The following is a 25948-nucleotide window of genomic DNA, read 5'->3' as shown; positions in this document are numbered from 1 at the left end:
CAGTTCTTAGTACTGTAATTCCTTCAAAACGATTTACCTGTATATATTATAAAATATTACCAATTGGTGGTTTTATTATAATCCACACACTTTCACTCTCCTTTTGGGTAATTTAAAAAAATGCTTAAAAAACATAGAAGGATTTTTACTTCAGGTTTTACAGGTTTGCCTAAAATCTTTTCTGGGTTTCCTAAAGAAATATTAAAGAAGCTGCTTTCTTTGGGGACCCAAAAAACCAGCTATTTTTCTGACATAGGTGACTGATTTTATTAAAGAGAATGAATGTATTAAGGGGAATAGAGTCTCAATAAATGTTAGCTTTAGTTTATTCTCCTACTCCACCTCTACCTCTCGGTCCTACTGTAATTTAATATATTTATATATGGTGGGACAACAAAGAATCAAATAAAAAGGTCTTATTGATACAGGTTTAAAAATAGGGACAAAGTTTTCTTTCAATTCACCTACGAATTAGAATTCTAATAAAGACATGCACAATGTCTTCCAAGATTAATAAACCAGACAAAGATGCAGTATTCTCGGCAGTTTTAATTATTTATTTTGTATGCTTTTCTTTCTATAACATGACAAAGAAGACTGATTTTAGTGAGTTGTTAGTAAAAACAATGATAGTAGTAGGTATTAAATCATTTCATTTCACAAATGAAGAAGCTTAGGTTAAGTAATTTTGTCTAAGGTCACATGATTTGTAAGTGCCAGAGCCAGAACTTAAATTGAGTCTCTGACTCCAAAGCTTATCCTCTTAACCACTAGTGGGGTTTTATGGGTTTCTCTGTAAGTGTTCATATTTATATGGGGACTTTTCAGCATTCTTAGGTGTTAAAATGAAGACTTAGACCTCTCTTAGAAACTGTTCTTATTCCTTTGGGAAAACATCTCTATCACACCAATATCTCTACTGACTCTTCCTTTTCTTAATGACATTTCCTCAAAGATTTAACTTCTAAGTCTTTTCTTTATCTCTTACATTTTTTTTTCAAGTAAGGTTGATTAAATTCTCCTATATTGCGTCTCTGATTCTTTTTTTCATTGTAACGGACCTTTTCAAGGTCCTAACCTCCGAATTTACTAATTCCTACAAGAGCCTCCCTAATCATTTATCTTGTGTCTTAAACCTTTTACAAGCATTGTCTTATGCATGCTACTTTTCTATTTAAAACTTTGAAGCCTATTCCAACTATAAAGTCAAATATGAATTTCTAACTAAGAATTTCCCTAACTGCTATTATTAGAATGCGCCATATTGTTATGGCTTTAAACAGCAAAGTTGTACATATGGGAATTTAGATCAGTTTAAATATGAAAACATACTATATAATGACTATAGATTGCTTATATTATTAGGTACTAGATTATAATCTACTTCCTTACGGTAATAAATGCTTCCATAATAACCATTATGTCAAAGGACATTTTTGAAAAATAATTACAAGGAAAGGAAGAATACATTTTTGGAAAGAGACAGGAAAAAACTCAACTAACACCAATTAAAAGCCATTCACAAAATAATGGATAATGTAAAAGATCTTTATACCAGATTCCCCCCCCTTTATTCCCACATATTTTCTTGATTAACAATATTTTTCTTTCTTTTCAGAAAACAAAAATTTTATGTATATCCTCTTACATGTATATCCTGAAGAGATTCAGGCCTAGCAAATTTATCTGAAACTGACATCCTTAAGTAAGATAGGAAACAGTATCTCTGTTTTATAAAGAAGGAAATTGAAGTTCATCAGGATTAAATAACCTCCCAAAATGATACAGTAAGTCAAACACAACTAGGACTTAAATTTATGTCCTCTGCACAAATGAAATAAAGAAATGGTACTCAAATTAAATAAGTAAATAACTGGGTGAGGTTTCATGTCTAATTCCCACTTTTAGAGTACAAGCAAAATTTATCAAAGAATTTAGATAATAAAACATTACTATTATTTTGGTTAAGATCCTCCTTCATAACCCAAATATGTTGTTAATGTCCATTCAGTTAAGTATGAAGAAATCCCACTTAGAAGAGAAAAGACAGCCTCAGTAATTAAATAACTTCATACTAAAATAAAACATTTTAAAGTAAGTGTTAAGAAGATAAGATACTATGAACACGTTCTGAATCAAGACAGGTCCTATTAAAGGTTAAGTAATTTTGTTTAAGGTCACATGATATGTGAAGCTTGAAGACCTTCAGGAAGGATAAGCCCCAAATAATTCCTTTCCTTAGAATTTGAAAGATGAGGCAGTGGAGAACATGAAGCAGCAGAACTGTTTCCTTAAGTGTTAAAGATTTGGAAGCAATTTCATGGTGGCTACAGACATGATACTCTAATTCCACAAAGAGTATTTCATAAGCTCTCTTGATTCTTTGTTCCTTCACACTTTGTCAACTCTGAAATTCAGGAAAATTTTATAGCCCTTAATAACATAAATTGGGCAGGCAGAAATCTTTGTTCCAGATGCCCCTGGGATCAGTTAGCTGACAATCCTGGAACCCATGTTAGACATGTCCACTAACCCATCCACAAAACACAGAGGTTTTACATTTTGCATATCTACATCTTTAGATTCCCATCATGTAATACAAAAACAGCATTTTAGCAGATGTTCTAAAGTATGTCACATTAACTTTGTTAGCGTTTCAAAAAATAGTATTTTTTTTTTTTTGCAGAAATGTTTCAAGGAGAAATGAAAGACCAAAGCCAATAAAAAAAAATAAAAATTTAAAAAACAAGGAAAATCTAATTGAAGGTGTATCTTTTGTGGACAGATATGCTTGTCTGACTATGGAAACCAGGTTAAAGAAAAAGGTTTGGACAGTTGTGCCCTGAAACAAGCAGACTGCAGGTTTGATAAATACATACAGAAATAATTAAAATATAAGGGGTTTAGAGGGATTAATCTCCTTTAAATAATCTCTGCCACAAAGCCTGTAAAGACTCTGCTGGCACCAGGCCCATATGAGACCAGCTGTCGGATATCAGAGCAGCAAAGAGATTAACTGCTACCTCTTCTGCACTGACCTCCTCTGTGCAGCCTAGTATTCAGTACTCTGCACTGTAGGGGAGGTTAGCAGAATAATGCCTGGTATAATCTGGAGGACTATCATTTAACTTAGGTAGGAGAAAAACCAAAGCAAAACAAGGAAGTTAGTGCTGGAAGGGTATTACAAATGTAGGGTTCAGGGGACCCTGGGGAAATGCAGAGGGCTCTGGAAAGTGCTGATTACCTGATTCCATTCATTTAACCCATAGCAATTTTAAAGTCACCTTTAATTATTTTCAAGCTGAGTTTTAAGTAATGCAAAGTACTCTTACTCCCAAAGGAAGGACAAAGATCTTTAAATATAGTATAGTAGCATTTATTGTACTTCAAGGCTAGCCACAAATTCAAGTATTTTAAAAAGATGACAGTTTCAGTGAAAAAACCCAAGAATATTTACAGTAGTGTTGTAGGGTAAAGAAAATATCAGGCTTTTCTGCCCTTCCGCCATCAGGATAGATGATGGATCCTTGTCCTGAATGCATGCCTGATGGCGGGCACCTGGAATAGGGTGTGGGCATAGGTAGATGGGATTCAGCTGAGCTAAGACTGTGCTTTTTAAGGGCGGCGTCACGGGGGGACGCCAGCAGCACCAGCAGCAGCAGTAGAAGCCAAAGCCGAAGCCGAAAGAGAAGCCGAGAAGCAGCAAAACAAACGCTAGAGAGCCCAGCTAGAGTGAAGACTTGCTGGGGGCTGGGAGGCTGGCAGCCTCCCAGCCCCCCAGCCAGCACCCCTGCCTGCCATATGCCTGGTGAACCCCAAATAAAAAACCTGCAAAACTACTGAGGACTCTGACTCCTCCTTTACCCGGTCTGCATGGGATCAGAAAACCTGCACTGTGCCCGTTCCTGACTTTACAAGTGTTCTTTCAGTAAGAGAGATTTTGGGACCCTCTCTGCATCTATACTAGTTAGTTCCGTGACTTTAAAGAGAAAGCATTAAAAGCAAAAAAACAGCAGCTTTGAAGATGACATGAAATCAATGTATGTGGACATACTTTAAATATAGGAAATGTGCAAATATAAGAAATGTGTGTGTATAATTTTAAGAAAAGGATTTGTTAGGCTGGAATTTACTGGACTGGTAAAAAATGGAGTGTGAAAGGTCCTCCCTGGTGGTGCAAGGGGTTAAGTCTCATAACTATGACATTATCACCAGTCACTGCAGCACTAGTTCGACACCCAGCCCATTGCTGCCCTCAGTAGTATATTTTAGTAGATGTGCCTGCTGTGCACCCTACTCTGTCTCTGGTGGATCCTCTCACCCCTACACACCTCGGCCTACACCTCAGCTCTTGTATACATAAATAAATAAAATCTTAGAAAAAAGAAAAGAAGAAAATGGAGTGTGAAACAGAAGAACACTGTGAGCACTACAAACATTTAGACATTGAAAGCATAGATATACATGTGTTTATTTTCATAAGTATTCTTTCACCAAAAGACCCTGAGACTGGGTGCTAAACTACCTTCTTTATTTTTTTTTTAAAAGATTTATTTATTTATGCATCCAAGAGCTGGGGTACAGGCCAGAGATGCACGGGGTGACAGGATTCACCAGAGACAGAGTGGGGAACAGAACAGGCAGACTCACTGAAATACACTGCTGAGGGGAGCAGTGGGCAAGACAGGAGAGGTCTGCTGCGTCATGTGGGTTGTTCCCTGGCAGGCCGGGGATCGAACTCATGCTGCAGAGGCTGTGGATTGCTTCATAGTGTGTTGCTCAACCCCTTGCGCCACCAGGGAGGTCCTAGATTACCTTTTGAAATATTTCCATTTCAGGTTCCTAAGTCTTTTTTATTAAAAATTTGCTTCTATAATTTTGAGCTGTCAGTAAAGCCTTTACTGTAATTTTTTTCTTGTCAAATAATGGTTATTTTTCTAGTTTCCTATTTACATCACAGTATATTTTTGGGACATGTGAATAAATAATATGTCTAACTCTCTAGACTCTTTAGTGAAAGTAGACTAACATATCAATTCTAAATATTTCAAAGGAAATATTGTCAATATACCTAGAGGGAAATATTCTGGATAACACAATAACCATATACTTTATACAAAAATGATCAGTTTTCAAAGAATTGGAATGTTAAATATAATTTACCCTTTAAAAATAATGATTAAGAAGATATTTGGGCTTTTACATAAAGGCAGAAGTTGTTCTTTTTTTTTTTTTTTTTTTAAAAGATTATTTATTTATTTTTTCTTTATTTACACAAGCACTGTGTACAGTCAGAAGCGCGGGAGGGTGAGAGAATTCACCAGAGCCAGAGCGGGGAGCAGAGCAGGCAGAAGGACTGAAGTACACTGCTGAGGGGAGCAGCGGGCGGCAGGAGAGGTCTGCGCGCCACGTGGGACCCTCCTCCGGTGGCCGGGGAGCAGCCGGGGATCGAACCAGCTCTCCAGAGGCCGCGGGCAGCTTCGCAACCCAGCGCTCAACCGCTGCGCCACCGGGGAGGCCCCAGAAGTTGTTCTTGTTTAAAAGAATGTCTTGGAAAACTTATTCTCAGTTCCTATTTTGTTAAATAACACACAGGCACTCATAGTTTTCTCTCCTGCACTATTTCTAAGATGAAAGCTCTAGCTTCATTGTTCCCCCCTCCCTTCAGAATGGATTTTAAAGACTGTCGATGAGGAGGCCAAATGTCAAACACATGCCTGTCCACTCAAGACTATATTGATATCCATCAACACATTTTTCACACATCAGAGCGCTTTCAGATGTTAATGACTTTGGGACTAAATGATTTGATTCAAATTTTGAATCACTTGATTCAGAGATGTGAAAAGTATCTCTTTTCACAGCTCTTCTGAGCCAGTGGTTCTCCAAGTGTGAGCCCAATCTAGGAGTACAGTTTCAGCTGAGAACTTGTTTAAAGAGCTACCCCAGACCTGCTGAATCAGAAATTCTGCTGGCTGGGTCCAGTAATTTGTTTTAACAAACCACAGTGATTCTAATGTTAGCCAACATTTGAGAATCACTGCCCTCCATTAGTATATTCTCTGTAAATGAGCACCATCTTTTGGACAAATAGAAGTAAATATCAACTGCAGTGAAAGAAAAAGTTTGCTAAAATATTGTTTTTAACAATCTATATTTGCTTTTTTAAAAAAATCTAAGCATACTTGACAGGATTTCTTCTCATCTTTCAATGAATGGCTGCTCATCAGAGAGACCACTATGGCCTGGTGCACTGTTTTTATAGTTCCATAACATAAACTGACATTTATTGGAGCTTCACATAAGATTTTTCCATCAACGGATGTGTTGGAAGAGCAATAACCAAGTATGCTGTGTTGGGCAAATACCTACACATCAGGACACTGATGCATAAATAAAGGGGGTCAGCTGAATTTTTTTTACTGCACAGGCTAATGCTTTAAGAGTGTCCTGATGGAATCAAGGAAATTGGATTGTCCCCCCATTTGCTGGGCTAAAACAAGCCTTTTTTATTTATCCCATTAGAGGAACACAAGAGAAACCTTTTAAATGTCACTAAAAATTTCCCTGCATTGCAAAACCCAGTCAAAAGGGTTTTAATTTTCTCTGAGAACTCTTAAGTAATGCAGTATGTCAAGGTTTAATAAATCGTAGGTGGGGACAGTTTTCGTTACAACTTTTTTTAAACAGGTGCACAGATACACTTGGGCTTCTCTCTATACAGAGTGGTCAGGGCACACCTTAAACGGCAGAGAACTCAACTTCAGTCCACACAATAAACAAGTGAACCATAATGAAATCTGTAAAATAACTGAAACACATTTTAAGATCACTTCTTAAAAAAGAAAATATTTTTAAATGTATTGAAAGTGATGGTCAAGCTTTTTAAGTGATTTTTTTTTTTTTTTGGTTGAGCTTCTTGAAAATTTTCTTAAGGAATTTGCTCTTGAAGAAAGTCAACTAAAGGAAGGTACAGAAATTAGGCATTCAGCAGTCTCCCAATAGAAAGAGGTACTGCACAGCAAAGACACACCCAAATTTGTAATGTGGTAAAACCCACATTTTACAACTTTCAGAATACTACAGAAATATCCATTAATAAAAGCAAGTTGACTTATGTATTATATGGATTAAATATATTTTTAGAAACATAATAATCAAGTGGTCTATATTTACTTTCTATGATGGTATACGTATGTGTGTAATATTTATTAACAATCAGTAAACATTCTGGGTGTTTTGATGCTGTTCTTGAAATTTCCCCACATCAATAAAATATTAAAAGTATTTCTAATCATGAGACAAAATGCTACAGAGGGAATACCAGAATGGAGGACTTTTAAAAAAAAAGTGACAACTTATAAGTGAGAGTGGTTCCTTTCTTAAATCATCACTTAATAGAAATATTTTTAATCACACTGAAAGTGGTATTTTTTTTAAAGATTTATTTTATTTATTTATTCATACAAGAGCTGAGGTGCAGGCTGCGGGAGGATTCACCAGAGACAGAGTAGGGAGCAGAACAGGCAGATCTACTGAAATACACTGCTGAGGGGAGCAGCAGGCGAGTCAGGAGAGGTCTGCTGTGCTAGGTGGGTTAGCTCCCTGGCTGGGGATGGCAACTCATGCTGCAGTGGCTGCCCATAGCTTCATAGTGCTGAGACTTAACCCCTTGTACCACCAAGGAGGCCCTAAAAGTGGTTTATCTTACTCTTTTTTTTTTTTTAATATTGGGAAATTTTTTTTTAAAGATTTATTTATTTATACAAGCACTGGGTACAGTCAGAAGCGTGGGAGGGTGAGAGAATTCACCAGAGCCAGAGTGGGGAACAGAGCAGGCAGACTGATGAGGTACACTGCTGAGGGGAGCAGCGGGCGGCAGGTGAGGTCTGCGAGCCATGTGGGACCCTCCCAGGCAGCTGGGGATCCAACCGGCGCTGCAGAGCCTGCGGGCAGCTTTGCAACCCAGTGCTCAACCGCTGCGCCACCGGGGAGGCCCCGGTTTATCTTACTCTTTATCTCCAAGCTTGAAAGAGAGAGCTACTATGCCAAAGACAAAATATCTAGTAACTTGAAATGGAATAATTAATAAATTATGTCAACATTCCTCTTTCATTGTCTGTTGGGAGCCTGCTACCCTAAAGGGAGCTGGACTTTCTGGAGAATACCTGTTTACATACGGAGTTCCAGGATCTTAGAAGTTCTGCAAAAACAGAACTTCTTCCCAGAATTGACTCCTGTTTTCTGAGGATGTACTGGCTTGTGCGCATGTTCCCCGCTAACCAGGAAAACTTGTTTTTCAGTAGTAACTTATTAATCTGTATAAGCAAAAACACAATTGCGTGCTATTTTTTTGTTCCTTTGTTCATATCTTCAATAAAAGCTTGGGCTGGGAGAGTAAAAGGCAGAGCTGCTCTCTCTCGATGGCACTCTCCCGAGCCTCCCCCCATTGCAAATTCATTTAGACTCAAGTCTTCATTAATGGCAGAGAACTGCATTGGCAGTCCTGTCTGCAGCAATATCTGCATTTTAAAAATACCTTTAGCTCACTATCTGGGCAAGATAGTGTGGGGTTGTGGGTTCAATAATGAAATAGTTCTATAAGAGAATCCTGCAGGCTGCTAGTGCCACTTTACAAACTGCTTGTGCCTTGGGTCTGCCCTATGACCAACAGCTGTTCCAGAGGGAGGCATTTGAGAAGTGCCAGCTGACAAAAGAAGTGTGAAACAGGTTGGCAAAAAGGATTACCCTTTTGCCATGTTCAATCTTCTATCCCTAAACTTTCAATAAACATGATTTAATTATTAATTAGAATTAGTATTTATAAGCTAGTATCCTCTTTCTTAGAAACTCCAGCTCTATTACTTATGTTTCTAATAACTTAATACATTTCATTGCTATTCATACCCTTTACGTATAGTGAGAGGTAGTTTTCTTTTTCTTTTTTTTTCCCCAGCTTTTGGCAACTATAACTGAGAAGCTCTATGAAATTCAGAGTTGTTATACCTTGAAAATTGAATCACTGAAAGTCTTCAAAATCTGTCAAGATGAGTAAAAAACTATCAATTAAAAAAAGACAAACCAATATAAGCACCAAAGGGAAAAGATGAATAAAGATGTATATTAAGAAAAAGAATCTATAGTAAGTAGTCATTCAAGGCCCTGCCTTACTATTCCCTTTGGAGGAAAGCAGGAATTCTTATTGTATATTCTTAGATTCCTAGAACATCCATGTAAGGGTTCATCGACTGTATGATCGCATTAAAATTATTTGCAAAAATTTTACATGCAAGTCCTTTTTTTTTGATGTTCATAATTTTCTTTATATTGTTCCTTAAAAGGTAAAAATCACGGTTGTGGAGTAGCAGTAAAGATTAACAAGACTGGCCACAAATTGCTGAAATTGGGTGATGAGTACATGGAAGTTCATTATACTACTCTAATTTTATATATGACTGAAGTTTTTGTAATTGTTATTTTTGTTAAAAATGCTGAGGAATTCATTCTTGATATAGGACTTGATATAGGACAGATATAGAATTATATCTGTCCATCTAAATAAATCACTCATGTGTCATAAGGCAAGCCCAAATCAAGGTAAACAATCTACAGTTTACAGAACATAAATATAAAAGTCTTTCATGCCAAAACTTGAGATGATGCAAGTTACTTTACTTTTGAATTTATTTTATTTCAGAATGTCAAAATTTGACATGAAAACAGGAAGAAAAGAAAAGAGAAAAGGTAACTGGCAAAGACAAAGAAGGTGGTGGTTTGGTGCATGAAGGGGAGGGAGAAAGTGAACAGAATAAAGTGGTGTGTCTAATCAAATCACTTTAAAAAGCTGCAGCCTCTTAGAGTTAACCCTGCCAATCAGAGTGAGCAGGAGCAGGAGCAGAAGCATGTTTGTGCACATTAAACTTTGTGTGTGTCCTTGAACCTATGATGCACTTCCTCCTCTAAAGCAGCCCGGTAAGGCTTCCTAATGCTCACCCTTAGAGAGAACCTTGAATTCCATTAGAAAGCTCCTCAAGAAGAAGGAACCTTCAAGTGGCAGCTTGTACCACAGATTCAGCTCATATGCTTTAAAGATAATAGAAGTGAACTTGGGGAATAAGTCTGCAGGTCCTGGAAAATTAAAAAGTATGAAGACACTAATGTCATTATCAACAAAAACACAAGATGCCTTAATTAAGTCTACTTTCCTTTTCTTTCTCCCTCCACCCCCATTTTTCAGAGACAGCAAATATTTAAAACAATGATGTCATAAAGACTGGTTACTAAGTCTATGATAAAACTATAATTAATTTGCCTAAAATTCCACTAATATCACAATAATAATACTTATATCTGCGTGTAATGCTTTTCTGGAAAGTCATTCACCCATCTGATGGTCTTCCACATTTTACATGCAAACCACACTTTTAAATAAGAGGAAGTATTAAGGTAGATAACTTGTTTCTCATTTCATATCTATTAAATTATTATAGTGCTGTTCTGTACTAAAGAGAAGATACCTTATATAAAGTACATTAAATGTAGCAGATATAGGCTCAATATGTAGGAGAAATTTCTAATAATTAGAGGTTTCTAAAATGGAATGGTTACTTTATGAAGTAAACAGAAATGTGAGAACAGAGGCCAGCTGGCTTAACTACTTACTAGAAATTTAGTGGAGAGAATTTCTGCATTAGGTAGAAAGTTGAGGGAGATGATCTTTAAATTCCTTTCTACCTTTAAGATTTTAGAAGTATGATTTATTCAAGGCCACTAAGATAGAGGCAGAATAAAAACTGGAACACAGGTAACTTGATTCCAAACATAGTCTTTATAAACATGAGGTCATAAACACCTCAAATGTCTTCAGGCAGTAAATACAAAAGGATGAAGTTAATTGGTCAGGAGAGCAATAGTGGGGTGGTGAGAATTGGGGAGCTCCAGGCCAGTCAATAGAGGGCAGCATCTACTCAGCTCTGGCTGGTTGTTGCCATGTGGAATGTGCCCAGCACTGCCAGAGTTTCAGGTTTTTCCAGAGAATCCTGAAATTAACTGGTAGTAACACTAGGTGCCAAACAAAAAGCCCTTTGGATGGTATAAGACACAGGACAGGACAACGTGTAATCATGAGACTTACTCAAAAAAAAAAAAAAAAAAATCCAAACTACCGAGTCCTTAAAATCCTTGTCTATATTCTTCAAATTTATCAACATCCACTTTGAAACACAACTACCTAAACTTTATGCTCTACATTAATTGTAGTCTGTTAAGTGTATGTAGTTTGTTCTAACTTTTACAGATTATATTCCTATTACTGGAGTGGGCAGCATTAAGTTGACTTTTATAAGACCAACACTGCATTGTAGTTTCATTGTTCACCTTTGGTCCACAATAATCATCAAGCTTTCTACAAATAATAATGTGTGTAATCAATCTCTATCATGTGTATAAGAATACTGTCTGCAAATATTCTATAGCACTTACATGATAGAAAAAAATCACATTTTCTGATTTTTTATCTGAATTATTTTATTCTGATATTTCAGGCATTACATTAGTTTCATCATTAAAAAAGCAAGCTTGACCATTTTCAGAACTTGTTTACTCAGTGGCCAATAAGCAAATGTTTGGTTTCATTTGGGAGTATTTTATATTTTGTGTAATCCCTCAGTCTTTAATTTGTTCTTATGGGTGGCATTGAGAAAAACATTTAAGACTCAGCACTACTAAGTTCAGTCACATATATTTTATAATATGCATACATTTAAATAATAAATCTCAGAAATTATCAATGAGTCACCATTGCAACATTCAAACAAGTTAGCTCTTTTAAGACATTACTGAGTTCAATGAGGAAGACATACTTGACTTTATAAAAAGTTACAGAATTATAGAATTAATCCAATTCTGAGGGCATAATCAATTTTAAAGTATACAAAATGTTATGATTCAGTTGTAGGAAGCTAAGATGTTCAGAAGACTTTCTCATGAAGAAGGTATACTGCTTATGGATAAAAAACAGTTCTTTTGTTTTCAAGCTTACGATAGTATAAGAAGCCAACAATTTCTGGTTTACAGAAATAGCAAGAGAGAACGTAGCCAGGGGACCATTAAGAAGAAGCAATTTACTATACCAGGTCATAACACTTTGACAGTGTCCTATAATTCAGTTAGATGTAAAAATAAGATGACACTGGGTGTTCTCTGAACTCAAAGTAATTTGAAGTTGATTCACACTGCATTGTGAGTAAGTTGCTCATTCTCAGATACAAACTTAGCAAAAGAAGTGACTATTCAATATAAATATGATAGAAAAAATAACTGATTAAAGAAAACTGTGAGCTGTGAGAATGGGAAAAATGGATTAAGAGTCACATGGAAGGGGAAAACCTGATAAATAAACTAATGTCTGCATACAAGAATTTCATTGTAAATTAGAAAATACAGTGAACAGGAAGAACTTATTACTGTAAGTCTCATAAAATGCACAAAATGGCTGTGAATTCTAAAAGTGAGTCAATGTGATATAGTATGATGGCACCACAATAAGGAAAAAAGACTGGAAGTGCAGTCAGAATACTAGGGTATAGGAACTGTGGATATCCTACTTACTAGCTTTGTGTCCTTAAGCAATTGACATTACCTCTCTGAGCTTTAGTTTCCTCAACTGTGAAATCAGGACAGAATTCTGTAAGGATAAAATGAGTATATAGCTATATATCTGTATCTATCCACATGTATACATATATAATATATAATAAATCTCATATATTAAAATATATTTATATGATAAAGAGAGCACACACAAGCCCGTCATAAAACCCGCACTACCAGGCACCAGGGAACCCAAGATAAGCAGAATCTGAGATAAAGCTGACAACAGTAAACAATTCCAGCAGAGCTGCCCCTGGCATAAACAGCTCCAGCAGACCCACTCTGGCAGAAGAGACACCCACACATACACCAAAAATTCTAGCAGTAGCCTAACTCTATAAAGACCCAAGCTTCCATTTTGGGGTGTGACTCTTGGTCTCCAGAGAGTCGTCACCTCACGGACTTTCAATAAAGTCTGCTTCAGTCTGATACTCTTGGCTGCTTCTCTTTACTAACATTCTGGTGCCAAAACCTGGACTGGCCTCCTCTCTTTTCTAACATATATAAACATAACTGATAGAATAGAAAAATGATAAAAATATTTGATTCCTACAAGTAGGTAAAAGTTGAAGTGGGGAGGGAGACTTAACCTGGCAGGTAAGCCAGGTACCCCAACAGGTACCCCAACATTTGTGTGCCTGGGTCAAGAGTAAGAAGAGCTCCCCAGAATCACTTCTTTCCCACCCTCATCACCCACCCTATATCACAAAGAACCTATGTTTCTATGTCCAAAGTTCCCATGTCCAAGCTCAATCCATTCTTCCACTTCCATTCCCTTCTCCTGGCCATTCTTCAGGCTTAGGGGCAAACGTATGAGAAGCAACTGGATAGGACACTGGAGCTGAGCCAGGCCTTTGAGACTGGTCCCTATGTAAGTGGGCCTTATGTTTCTGGTGGAATATGTGGCTTAAAAGTACAAAATGGGTGTGATTTTCACATTTTGGGAAGGGGAAAATAAAAGAGACATAATTGTCTTATACTTTGGCTCTTTCTTCTTTCAACTCAAGTCATAGAAGGATACCTGCTACCAGTTTTAAGAGGTCATATTCCTTTTAACACATAGTTTTAAAAATGTTAAAATGAGAAATTACATTTTGAAAAAATAAAGAACTGTGAAAGAGAATATTAACAATTATATGAAGTAAAACAGTCCACTGCCAAGATGTTGGTCAAAAACATTAAGTCACTTCAATGTGGGCACTGTAGTCTCATAATGCATAAGCTTCATTTAAGAGCACAACTAATTTATCTTTAGAACAATCTTTAGCATCTACTACTCAAGAATGCCTATCTGACATATGTTTCAGCATATTTGTTTAGGCCAGCCATACTCAAACAATTCTCTGCAGAATAAATAAGTATAAATAAGTATATTAACCAGATGTGTCAAGAAAGTTATGAAGGAATTAAATGATGTTGTTAAGATCAAGTTTTCCTAACCTAAACTTGCCCTTTTTTCTTTCCATAAATTTATAAAAAATATTTTTCCTTTGAGGCATTATTTCTGTTGTAAATCTTTATTCATTGTTTATATCAAACACATATAAAGTGATATGTAAAGTAATGTGTTAGGAGCTGGGAACAGAAAAATATCAAATTTCCTATATTTAAGGAGCCTAGAGACTTAAAAACAGACATAATAAAGAATGATAAATCCATGTTTCAATTTTTTATATTAAATTTTAAATATTTTCCACTTTTTTTAAGTTTTCATCCAACAATGTTTTATGCAAAAGTATTCAGAATTAAACTTAAAAAAAATGATAAATTCTATGGCAGATGTCACAAATGTGAAAGTATATTACAGAAATCCAAGAGAGGGGTCTAACGGATATTGTGGTTGGAGGATAAGGAGGGGGTTAAGCCAGGATCTTCTCAAAAGAAGTGATGCTTTAATGAAGAAGATGTCAGAAAAAGGATTGTGTGTATGTGTATGCACATACTTATGTATGTATTTTAGCAAGGGGAGTGTATCGCTGCAAAAGAACAATCATTAAATATTTTATAATAATTACAGAATATATTATATGTCAGATATTATGCAAGAGATCACCAGGAATATTAAAGACAAAGTAAACATGATCTCTACTCAGAGAACTTAGAATCCAAATGGGGAGACAATACAAGATGAACATTAAAGTATAATAAATATTACTAATACAATTAATCTAACACTAGTTAAATAAAACTGTGGGAGAATGTTCAGTATATGTAGTGAAGTTTTCCTAAGAATTTTGGGTGTTCTTCTTTAATTTTATTCTCATTGGGGCCTCCCCAGTGGCACAGCGGTTGAGTGCTGGGTTGCAACGCTGCCCGCAGCCTCTGCAGTGCCTGTTCAATCCCCGGCCACCGGGCGAGGGTCCCACATGTGCACAGACCTCTCCTGCTGCCCGCTGCTCCCCTCAGCAGTGTACTTTGTCAGTCTGCCTGCTCTGCTCTCCGCTCTGGCTCTGGTGAATTCTCTCACCCTCCCGTGCTTCTGACTGTACCCAGTGCTTATATAAACAAAATAAATCTTTAAAAAATTTTTTTTCCTCATTGATTAGTAATTTTTCTACCATGCTTTCTTTTTTCTTTTTTTTAGATTTATTTATTTATGCATACAAGAGCTGGGGTACAGGCCAGAGATGCAGGGGCTGAGAGGATCCACCAGAGACAGAGCGGGAAACAGAACAGGCAGACTGACTGAAGTACACTACTGAGGCGGGCGAGTCAGGAGAGGTCTGCTTTGCCATGTGGGTTTCTCTCTGGCCAGCCGGGGATTAAACTCATGCTGCAGAGGCTGCGGATTGCTTCACAGTGCGGTGCTTAACCCCTTGTACCACCAGGGAGGTCCTACCATGCTTCCTTGAACTCAGTCAACAGTATCTGACTACATTTGGCTTTCGACTGACCCATTAAAAAAATCACATATTTGTTCTCCCAATTTGCCACCAGAAGTGTGTTTTTTGTTGCTGTTTGTTATCTTTACAACACCCCTCTCCTTCCAACTCATCTACTATCATTTTAGGGGTTGGGAATTATTTTTAAAAAGATCTATAGTTGATTCTGGTGATCCAGTTTGGACTTGTGGGGTACACAAAATAAGTGCATCAACTTCACTAAAGGGAAAAATACTGGATGAAACAGGTAAGTGAAAGGAGGTGAGGCTTTGAGAGTCCATTATAAAAGTTGAGAATTGATTTATAGATACAAGATCACTGAAATTTTTGGTCATAGTTATTTAGATAGGAACAGCATTTAACCAATGATGCTTAATGAAGACTTATTTGTCATAATTAGTTTTTGATTATAAAATTATTTAGATATTGAAATGGCATTTAATTAATACCATTGAAGGAAGATTTCTTTGTCATAATTACATAGGTTTTAAAAAGTCTGTTAAGAAGTTACGACAACAGGGGCCTCCCCGGTGGCGCAGCGGTTGAGCGCTGGGTTGCGAAGCTGCCCGCGGCCTCTGCGGCGCCGGTTCGATCCCTGGCTGCTCCCCGGCCACCAGAGGAGGGTCCCACATGGCGCGCAGACCTCTCCTGCCGCCTGCTGCTCCCCTCAGCAGTGTACTTTGGTCCTTCTGCCTGCTCTCGATCTGGTGAATTCTCTCACCCTCCCGTGCTCCTGACTGTACCCAGTGCAAGTATAAACAAAACAAACAAACAAATAATAAATAAAACATGCCTCTAGAAAAATTAAAAAAAAAAAAAGTTACGACAATAATATACAATTGAAGGAATAATAGTTTGGATGAGAGATGTGTCAATGGAAATGAAATATATACTGTGAAGCTCTCCATACCTTACAAGGCCCACAACTACAGATCTCAACTTAGAAGGAAGTTGAGTTTGAGTGGAAACAATGTTATTAAATAATGAGTGAGATGTCAAAGTTGTGTACTAAGTAAGAAATTATTGTTAATGTGGATAAACAACTTAATGCAGAAAAGAACAGTCAAGCTTTTGACAAGTAAGTAGAAATTGGAACTAAAAGCAGAATGGGATAAAGTATGTTTCCTAGTAACACACTAGCTTAGTGGTTTTATTACTTGTGGTTTTTCTTTGTTACTTTTTATTATGAAAACATGTATATGAGTAAGGTAGAGATCCATTACTCTTATGTAGCAATTATTAATGTTTTGCCATATTTCCTTCCTTCCTGTTCTATCTTCCTCTATCTTTTTTGTTGAAATAGGTTAAATAAATAATGGGCATCACATCTTTGTCCCATGAATATATCAATGTGAACTTAAAACAACAAGGAAAATTCCCACATAATCACAATACCATTATTACACTTAAAAAGAGTTAAACTAATTCCTTAATGTTAATGTGACATGATCCTTTTAATGTTTTTTAGCTACATGCAAATCAAGACAGTGTGGGTTTGTATTATGTCCCTCTACCAATGCAATTCTACATACTCTTTCTGAATCATTAATGTGGAAATTAGCTTTCAAGATTAATCTTTACAAATCCTTTGGAATTTACTGGCAATGTGATAGAAACTCTTCTGTCATTTTTTAAAAGAAGTATCATTAGAGAATGTTTACTTGATTTTAACAAACAAGTCACTTGGTGTTTCATATATAGTCCTTCTGTAAGACTTTAAGAGTTCTTGAGTGTATCACCTCCTTCTTTCCAACTGTCATGGGTATGGATTGAACATCAGCAAGAACCATGGCATGCTCAAGACATTGCCCTTAACAGAACCAAGACCTCTGGCCACTGTCAGATAATCTGTCACTATAAGCTACTTGTATCCAAGCCAGATATTTATTGCTATTGATCTGCCTGGTCCTAGCAAAAGACTTTTGTTCTCCCAGACCGGGACTTTGACCTCAATTAAGTTATGAATTTCAATCCGATAGACTGCTCCACTTACCCTACTGCTCTCCCTGACTGGATTAATTAGAATTAGCTAGGCTGAGAGTCACCCCAAGCTCCTCATGGATCATGTTATTTTAATAATAAATAAAGGAATAGCAGCAGTGTACAAGAAGTATTTTGAAAGATTGCTCATCTAGGAACATCATTCAGAACCTGCCAATATCAATTTCTATGACTTTGATTACCTCATTTACTTTTTATTTCTTTTCATTCATTAGTATTTCTCTTCTTATTTCAGCTTTCTAAACATGTTCTGTTCTTTATATAGAGAAATCAAAGTATATCTAAAGCCATTTTAGCACATTCCTACTACGTTACGGTTCCATTAGAGAGTAACTCATGAAAGCAATCACCTGTAAAAATATAACTTAACACATTTAATAAAAATACTATCAGGGAAAATACTAGTCTTTGGCTAAAAGCAGAAAAATCTAAATGTCACTGAGATGGGAATATCTTGCAGGGTAAGAATATGCAAATACATTTATTTTTAATACATAAGCTACTAGGACAGATTATATTCTGGCAAATGAGAAGTCTAAACCATGATGATAACTACAATAATCAATGGGATTTGCTAAATATACTGCTTTAACTTTATTTTATGACTTGTTCCCTAAATATTAAAATATTATTTTCAAATGTAAATATTATGAGAATGTCCACAATTTGGGATGCAGCATTTGGCATGATACTGGGTGGCACAAGGGGTTAAGACGCAACATATGAAGCTATCCACAGCCACTGAAGCTGTGGATCCCCGGCCAGGGAGCTACCCACATGGTGCAGCAGACCTCTCCTGACTCTCCCGATGCTCCCCTAAGCAGTGTTTTTCAGTCATTCTGCCTGTTCTGCTCCCCACTCTGTCTCTGGTGAATCCTCTCACCCCCCACACCTCTGGCCTATACCTCAGTTCTTGTATGCATAAATAAATAAATCTTAAAAAAAAAAAGAAAGTATAAAGAGAATCCCCAAAACTACACGTTACCAATGGATGTTTTTGACATATTTTTAACATGTAACCTTTTACTTCTTTATTATTGAAATTTTGAGTTTTGATTGGTCCTAGGGAACATAAAGAAAAGATGTTGCAGAATGCCTTAGCATAGTAGTAATTTCAATATTAAAAGCAATGCAAAATTAAAGCACAAACTCTGCTCTCAAAATGCTAAGAATTACAGTGTTACTGGAAGGGATATCCTTAGTATAAATGAAAAGGGACAGGCATAACATTATACATTAGTGATTTACCAAATCTTCAAAAATGGAAGTGTTGTTATGAGCCAATTTTGTTAAAAAAATGGATACACAAAATTATTCCTATAACGAAAAATAAAACAATTGATTTTTAGAAAGCAGAGCTGTTGGTTTTAAACTCTATCACCCTTCCTTTCCCTTCACTACCACCTACACACTCACTTCAAGTTCTACAGAATATGTAAAACTTCATTTTAGAGAAAAGTGTTACATTTTCCATGGAAAGGTTCTAAGCTCAAGCACTAGTAAACATTTCCTTAGAACCCAAAAAATATTAGTAAATACAGGAAGAAAGTAAAACTGGGCTCATCACAATGTGTGAGAGAGTTAATGATGAATGAAATAATTTGATGTAAGACTATTTTCATAATGATCCACTCAGCAGGAAAATAGCAAATGACAAAATGTATTGTGTTTTAGGCATAGTATATGTTTTCACACCTGACTTTCATTAAGTTGCATATTGTTAAGTGGAATTAAAGCAATTCTCTAGCAAATCATACAGGTGATTTAACACATTAGCCCAGACTTTTCAAATGACCCTGCAATTAGGGTCACAAGGAAAATATGTGAGGAAAAAGGGTAAATTTAAGATATTACAGCTTGCTTCACTTACATTTGAAATACCTGAAATGTAGACAATAACTTATATAAATGTTATGGGAACTACATTAAAATATGGAAATCAGAGATCTGAAAATCTCACTTAAAAAAAGTATAAATCACAAACACTTCCACAAAGACAAATATTTTAGGAGAAATTTAAGAAAAAATGTACAAACCTATATGATGGAAAATTTTTAAAATATTGAAAGATGCAAAAGTTGACTTTATCAAATGGAAAGGCATTCCCTGTATTTGGAAAGCAAATTAAATACATCTCTTCTGGAGGGAAACTTAGTCATACCTAATAAAGTACATATGCATTTGTATCTTTTGACCCAGTGTTCCACATTAGGAATCTATCCTGAAGGTACACCTCTAACAATATGAAAATACAAATGTACAAAATTGTTAATTACAGCATTACTTATAACTACAAAATCCTAGAAACAACCTAAATTCCCATAATGGGAGAGTAATAGCCGAAGGCACAGCCACATGAGAGTATGACGCAGTGGTGGAAAAGAGGAAATTATCCATGAAATGATATGCAGTGATTTCTAGGCCTCACTGTCAATAAAACAAATGAAGAACAAAGAGTTATCTATAGTATGCTTTGGTGTAAATAGGAGGAGGAGCTATGAAATGTACATGTATCTGCTCATTAGTGCAAAAGAAATACAGAAAGTATAAGGCAGAAACAAGAGACTGGTTATCCATGGGTGAGAAAGCAGTGGAAAGAAGCCGGGGCAATGAGATTGGGAAAGCAGGTATGAGAAGGAAGGGACAATTTTCTGAAGTTATTTTTTTAATGTAGCTCTGATTCTTAGGAACACAGTAATCTTTCCCAAATCCCCAAAATTATTAAAAAATTAAAAGGCACTGGTATGTGGGGGCAAATCTAAGGTGGCATACAAACACTAACAAGTGAACCTGACTGGAATAACATAATCCTACTGAAGGGAGTAGGGAAGAAAAGAACTAACCTAAGTAACTTTGGAATGGTACCTCGATTGGATACTGTAAGGCAAATGGCAAAACAAACAAACAAACAAAAAAAAACATACATTAGTGTTCCAGTCTAGTTAGTAAATGTATTTTACAGAGGTATGTTAGCAATATTGAAAGAGTTGAACAAAAGAAATAATGACAACTGAGTTATTCATTATAAGAGAAAAAAAGTCACAAATAAGGAAAGGTTAAACTAAGCCCTGTGGTGTTGGATTGGAATAAAAAGTATAAGTATAAATACATGGTGTCAACTTGTATACAGACACAGAAATAAAAGTGTGTATTTGCTCCCTCACACACACACACACACACACACACACCATATATATATATATATATATATATATGGAGAGGGAGGGAGAGAGAGTGAGAGAGAGAGAAAGAGAGAGAGAGAGAGAGAGAGAGAGAGAATACTCATTCCTCTCAGAATGTCATTGCATCTCAGTACTCTCAGCAAATTTAAGCTAGGAAATTATATATACATCCACATTGTGTGGATGTATACATCCACATACATCCACACACACACACACACACACAATTTTCTAGGGCCCAGATCTTGATTTCTCAACATCATCCTTCAACCAAATGGTTGATTCTTGGGCTGTGGTAGAGAATATGCAAAATGAATCTGGAGAGGGAAGGGTCAGTTCCTCCTTATAGAGTTCCAGTTATTAAAGGTATAAGGCAAGAGGAAATGGAAAATCACGGGAGGGGGAGTGAGGCATGTACACACATGGAGATGTGTAGCCGTACTCACCAAATTATATAGTTATGTAAACAGAAGACAAATCAATAGAATTTTAGGAAAAAGTAAAGGAAAACACCCTTACACAAACCCATAACAACATTAACTGCTACAGACAAGACATACTGATGGATGCTAAAATTAATGGGTAGAAGTTTGGGGAAAAATAGGATTTGCATCATCTCAAAGTATCTTGCCCCTGATATTAACTACTATGCAATACAGTAACTTTACAATAGAGAAACCAGGCAGACATAACCTTAACACAGTGATCCAAGTAACATCTCAAGTAATAAGACATTGACATGATAAACCTTTTAATACATGCTCTGATAAGGGCATAACACTTTTGGGATATTTTTGCCAAAAATTTATACCCTAATTCTAATCAACAGAAAACATTATAGACAAATTCAAACTGAGGCACAGGCTATAAAATAACTGATCATTCTCTTCAACAGTGTCAAGATCAAGAAAAACAAGGAAAGACTGAAGAACTGTTATGGGTTAGAAGAGGCTAAGAAGAAATAACTAAATCCAAATGGGGACCCTAAATAAAATGTTGGAGCAGAAAATATTTTCAACATTAGTAGGAAAACTATTGAAATTCAAGTAAGTTCAAATAACTGTATTATACCAGAAAGAGAGAAATGGACAGACATGGGTGCCTGTATGTATGAGTAAATGTGTATCTGGGAAGAGTGATAACAGCAATGAGCATATATAATACTTAAATCTTGGTTTTTAAATACCATTCTCTACCTCACTGAACTAGAGCTATCTACAGAAACTACTGTTTCCAGGGCTGGGAAAAGGAAGCTTGGAACTTCAAGATGAGCCTGGAACTTCTTGGTAAGCCAGAAAGTATGGAAATTCTCAAAGAATTGTGGGTGCAAGTCAAAAGGAGAAGGAGTTAGCCAGATTGAAGTGGCTCACTGGTCAAATTTGGAATAATTTGAGCATAAAATTAAATAATGACAACAATGAATTAAAATATTGAATGAAACAGGAAACCATGAATCCAAACTAACATTTAAAAAGGCATGAATAGGGGCCTCCCTGGTGGTGCAAGGGGTTAAGACGCAACATTATGAAGCTGCCAGCAGCCACTGCAGCCCGAGTTCCATCCCCGCCAGGAGGTGACCCACATGGCACAGTAGACCTCTCCTGACTCGTCCGCTGCTCCCTTCAGCAGTGTATTTCAGTCAGTCTGCCTGTTCTCCTCCCTACTCTATCTCTGGTGAATCTTCTCACCTCCCACATTTCTGGCCTATACCCCAGTTTTTGTATGCATAAATAAATAAATCTTTAAAAAATAAATAAAAATAAAAAAGCATGAATAAATGGAAATTTTGATGAGAACAGGATATTTCACATACTCTCCTAGCATCTCCCCACAAAAATACTAATAAATTACAATGGGAAAAAAGCAATTTTACTTTGAATAATCCTGGCAGACACACCCTTAACCAAGTGATGAAAATGTACATAAGTAATGGAACGAATTGAAAGTATATGCTATCAGATAGATTCCAATGAAAATACATGTCACTTCTACAATATCCCTGCTTAAGATGCATGTCCTCAACATAATCATGAAGAAATAGGCACATGAGAAAAAAAATGCTCATCATCACTTATAATAAGAGAAATGCAAATTAAAACCACAATGAGATAACACTTCATTCCAATGAGAATTGCCCATTAAAAAAAAAATCAGAAACAGCAATTACTGGCAAGGATGTGGACAAAAAGGAACCTTCATTCACTGTTGGTGGGAATACAGACTGGTCTAGACCCCATGGAGAATAATATGGAGGCTTCCTCCAAATATTAAAAGTATATATACCACATGTTTTAGCATTTTTACTTCTTGGTATTTATCCAGAGAATGTAAAAGCACTAATTCGAGGGGAAATATATACTCCTAGGATCACTGAAGCACTATTTATAATAGCCAAACAGAGGGGGGAGGAAGACCTAATGATCTGTATTGAAGGACTAATGAAAGACTTCATCAGGAATGCAGAATGCCCGTAAATCTATGAGTTTATTTCTGGATTTTCTATTCAGTTCCATAGGTCTGTGTGTCTGTTTCTTGTTCCAATACCATGCAGTTTTGATCATTATAGCTTTGTAGTATAGTTCGAAGTCTGGGCGTGTGATACCTCCATTCCCTTCTTTTTTTTTTTAGGAGAGCTTTGGCTATTCAGGGCTTTTGGTGCCTCCATATGAATTTCATCAATATTTGTTCTATATTTTTGAAGAATGTCATTGAAATTTTTATTGGAATAGCATTGAATCTGCAAATTGCTTTTGGTAATGTTAATTCTTCCAACCCATGAGTAGGGGATGTCTTTCCATTTCTTTGTGTCTTCTTCTATTTCTTTAAACAGTGTTTTATAGTTTTCTTTATATAGCTCCTTTACCTCTTTTGTTAGGTTTATTTCCAAGAATTTGATTTTTTTGTTTCAATAATAAAAGGGATGGTTTTCTTGATTTCTTCTTCTTTGGATTTATTATTTGTGTATAGGAAGGTTACTGATTTTTGTGTGTTGATTTTGTATCCTGCTACTTTACTAAACTGATTGGTTAGTTTGATTAGTTGTTCTGTGGAGTTTTGGGTTCTCTATGTATATTGTCATATCATCTGCAAATAGTGATAGTTTAACTTCTTCCTTCCCTATTTGGATTTCTTGTATGTCTTTCTCTTGTCTTATTGCTCTGACGAGGACTTCCAGTATCATATTGAAAAGCAGTGGTGAGAGTGGACATCCTTGTCTTGTTCCAGATCTTTTTTTTTTTTTTTTAAGATTTATTTATTTATTTATTTATTTATTTATTTATTTATTTATACAAGCACTGGGTATAGTCAGAAGCGCAGGAGGGTGAGAGAATTCACCAGAGCCAGAGAGGGGAGCAGAACAGGCAGAAGGACTGAAGTACACTGCTGAGGGGAGCAGCGGGCGGCAGCAGGAGAGGTCTGCGCGCCATGTGGGACCCTCCTCCGGTAGCCAGGGAGCAGCCGGGGATTGAACCGGCGCTGCAGAGGCTGCGGGCAGCTTTGCAACCCAGCGCTCAACCGCTGCGCCACCGGGGAGGCCCTTGTTCCAGATCTTAACAGAAATGCTTTTAATTTTTCACCATTGAGAATGATATTGGCTATGGGCTTGTCATATATGGCTTTTATGATGTTGAGATATCTTCCTTGTACCCCGAGAATTTCAAGGGCCTTTATGATAAATGGGTGTTGTACTTTGTCAAAAGCTTTCTCAGCATCTATTGATATTACCATATGGCTTTTATATTTCTTTTTGTTAATGTGTTGGAATTACATTGATTGATTTTTGGATGTTGAACCATCCTTGTGTCCCTGGAATAAATCCTACTTGGTCGTGGTGAATTATCTTATGGATACATTGTTGGATTCTGTTAGCTAAAATTTTATTGAGGATTTTTACATCAGTGTTCATTAGAGAAATTGGCCTAAGCCAGAAAGAAAAAGAAAAATACCAGATGGTTTCACTCATAGCAGGAATTTAGAAAACCTAAATAATGGACCAAGAAAAAGACCAATTATAATAAAGTTAAAATCAAAATCCACAAGCAACAATAAACCAGAGACACACTACTGGGGGGGGGTGTAGGATCAAAAAACAAGTGGGGGGTGGGAATTGTATAGGGACTATAACCAAGATGAAAATGCATACTTTGTACAAAAATGAAAAATGATGTAAAAATATATAAAATTAAAATATATATATAAAATAAAAAACAATGCAGAATGAAAAATGAATTGCATTTCTGCACACCAACTTGAGTAATCTGAAAAAATTAAGAAAAGAATTTTATTTAAAATAGGATTGAAAAGAACAAAATTAACAAAGGAAGTGTTGTACTTACGTACTAAAAAGTACATTACACAGAATTATATAAGATCTAAATAAATGGAAAGACATTTAGTTAATGAGTCAGAAGTCTTAATATTTTAAGATGGCATTACTTCCTGAATTGATTTACAGATTCAATGCATTGCCTACCAAAATCTCAGTAGCCTTTTTTTTCCCCAGAAATAAAAAGGGTGATTCTAAAATTCATATAGGAGTGAATGGGACACAGAATAGGCAAAACAACCTTGAAAAAAAGAACAAAGTTAAAGGACTCACACTTCTCAGTTTCAAAACTTACTATGAAACTATAGTAATCAAGACAATGTGGTACTGGCATAAGACCAGACACATAATGATCAATGGAATCAACTTGAGAAGCTGGAAATAAATACTCACATTTATGGTCAATTGACTTTTGACACAGGTGCTACAATTCAATGGGGGACAGAATAGTCTTTCTAACAAATGCTGAAAATGAATATGCATCTGTGAAAGGATAAAGTTAGATCCCTACCTCACATCACACACAATTAATTAAAAATTAATCAGAGTTAAATATAAATGATAGACTTTAAAACTCTTAAAAGAAAAAGGCTTACCCACTGTTATCTTTGATTAGACATTAGTTTCTTAGGAATGAAACTAAAATATAATCAATGAAATAAAAAGCAAAATAATTTGAGTTTCATTACAATTAAAAACTTCTGTGATTCAAAGGGCACTTTGTAAAGTGAAACGACAACCTACCAAATGGAAGAACATATTTGCAAGTCATCTCTGATAAATGACTTGGATCCAAAATACATAAAAAACCCTTACAACTCGATAATAAAAAAAAAATCAATTTAAAAATGAGCACAGGATTTGAATAGAAATTTTCCCAACAAAGAATACAAATGGCCAATAAG

General features: G+C 36.1%; 1 protein-coding gene across 2 annotated transcripts in view; it reads right to left on the bottom strand.

Annotated features, from left to right (window-relative positions):
• The window catches only part of ACBD6 (acyl-CoA binding domain containing 6), a 172628-nt gene that overhangs the window by 44318 nt on the left and 102362 nt on the right, over nt 1-25948 (bottom strand). Inside the window, exon 7 of one of the 2 annotated variants that reach the window (XM_054693432.1) lies at nt 12608-12685. The exons of the other annotated variant lie outside the window; for it this stretch is intronic. Coding sequence (XP_054549407.1) covers nt 12623-12685 — 63 coding nt within the window. The 3' untranslated portion in view covers nt 12608-12622. Of the gene's footprint in view, nt 1-12607; nt 12686-25948 lie in introns of those variants that run through there. 2 annotated transcript variants of the gene reach the window in all.

The sequence above is a fragment of the Talpa occidentalis genome, unplaced genomic scaffold (assembly GCF_014898055.3).
Source record: "Talpa occidentalis isolate TD23 unplaced genomic scaffold, MPIMG_talOcc4v2.1 talOcc4.12, whole genome shotgun sequence".
Lineage (NCBI taxonomy): Eukaryota > Metazoa > Chordata > Mammalia > Eulipotyphla > Talpidae > Talpa > Talpa occidentalis.
This window is presented reverse-complemented; position numbering and strand designations above follow the sequence as displayed.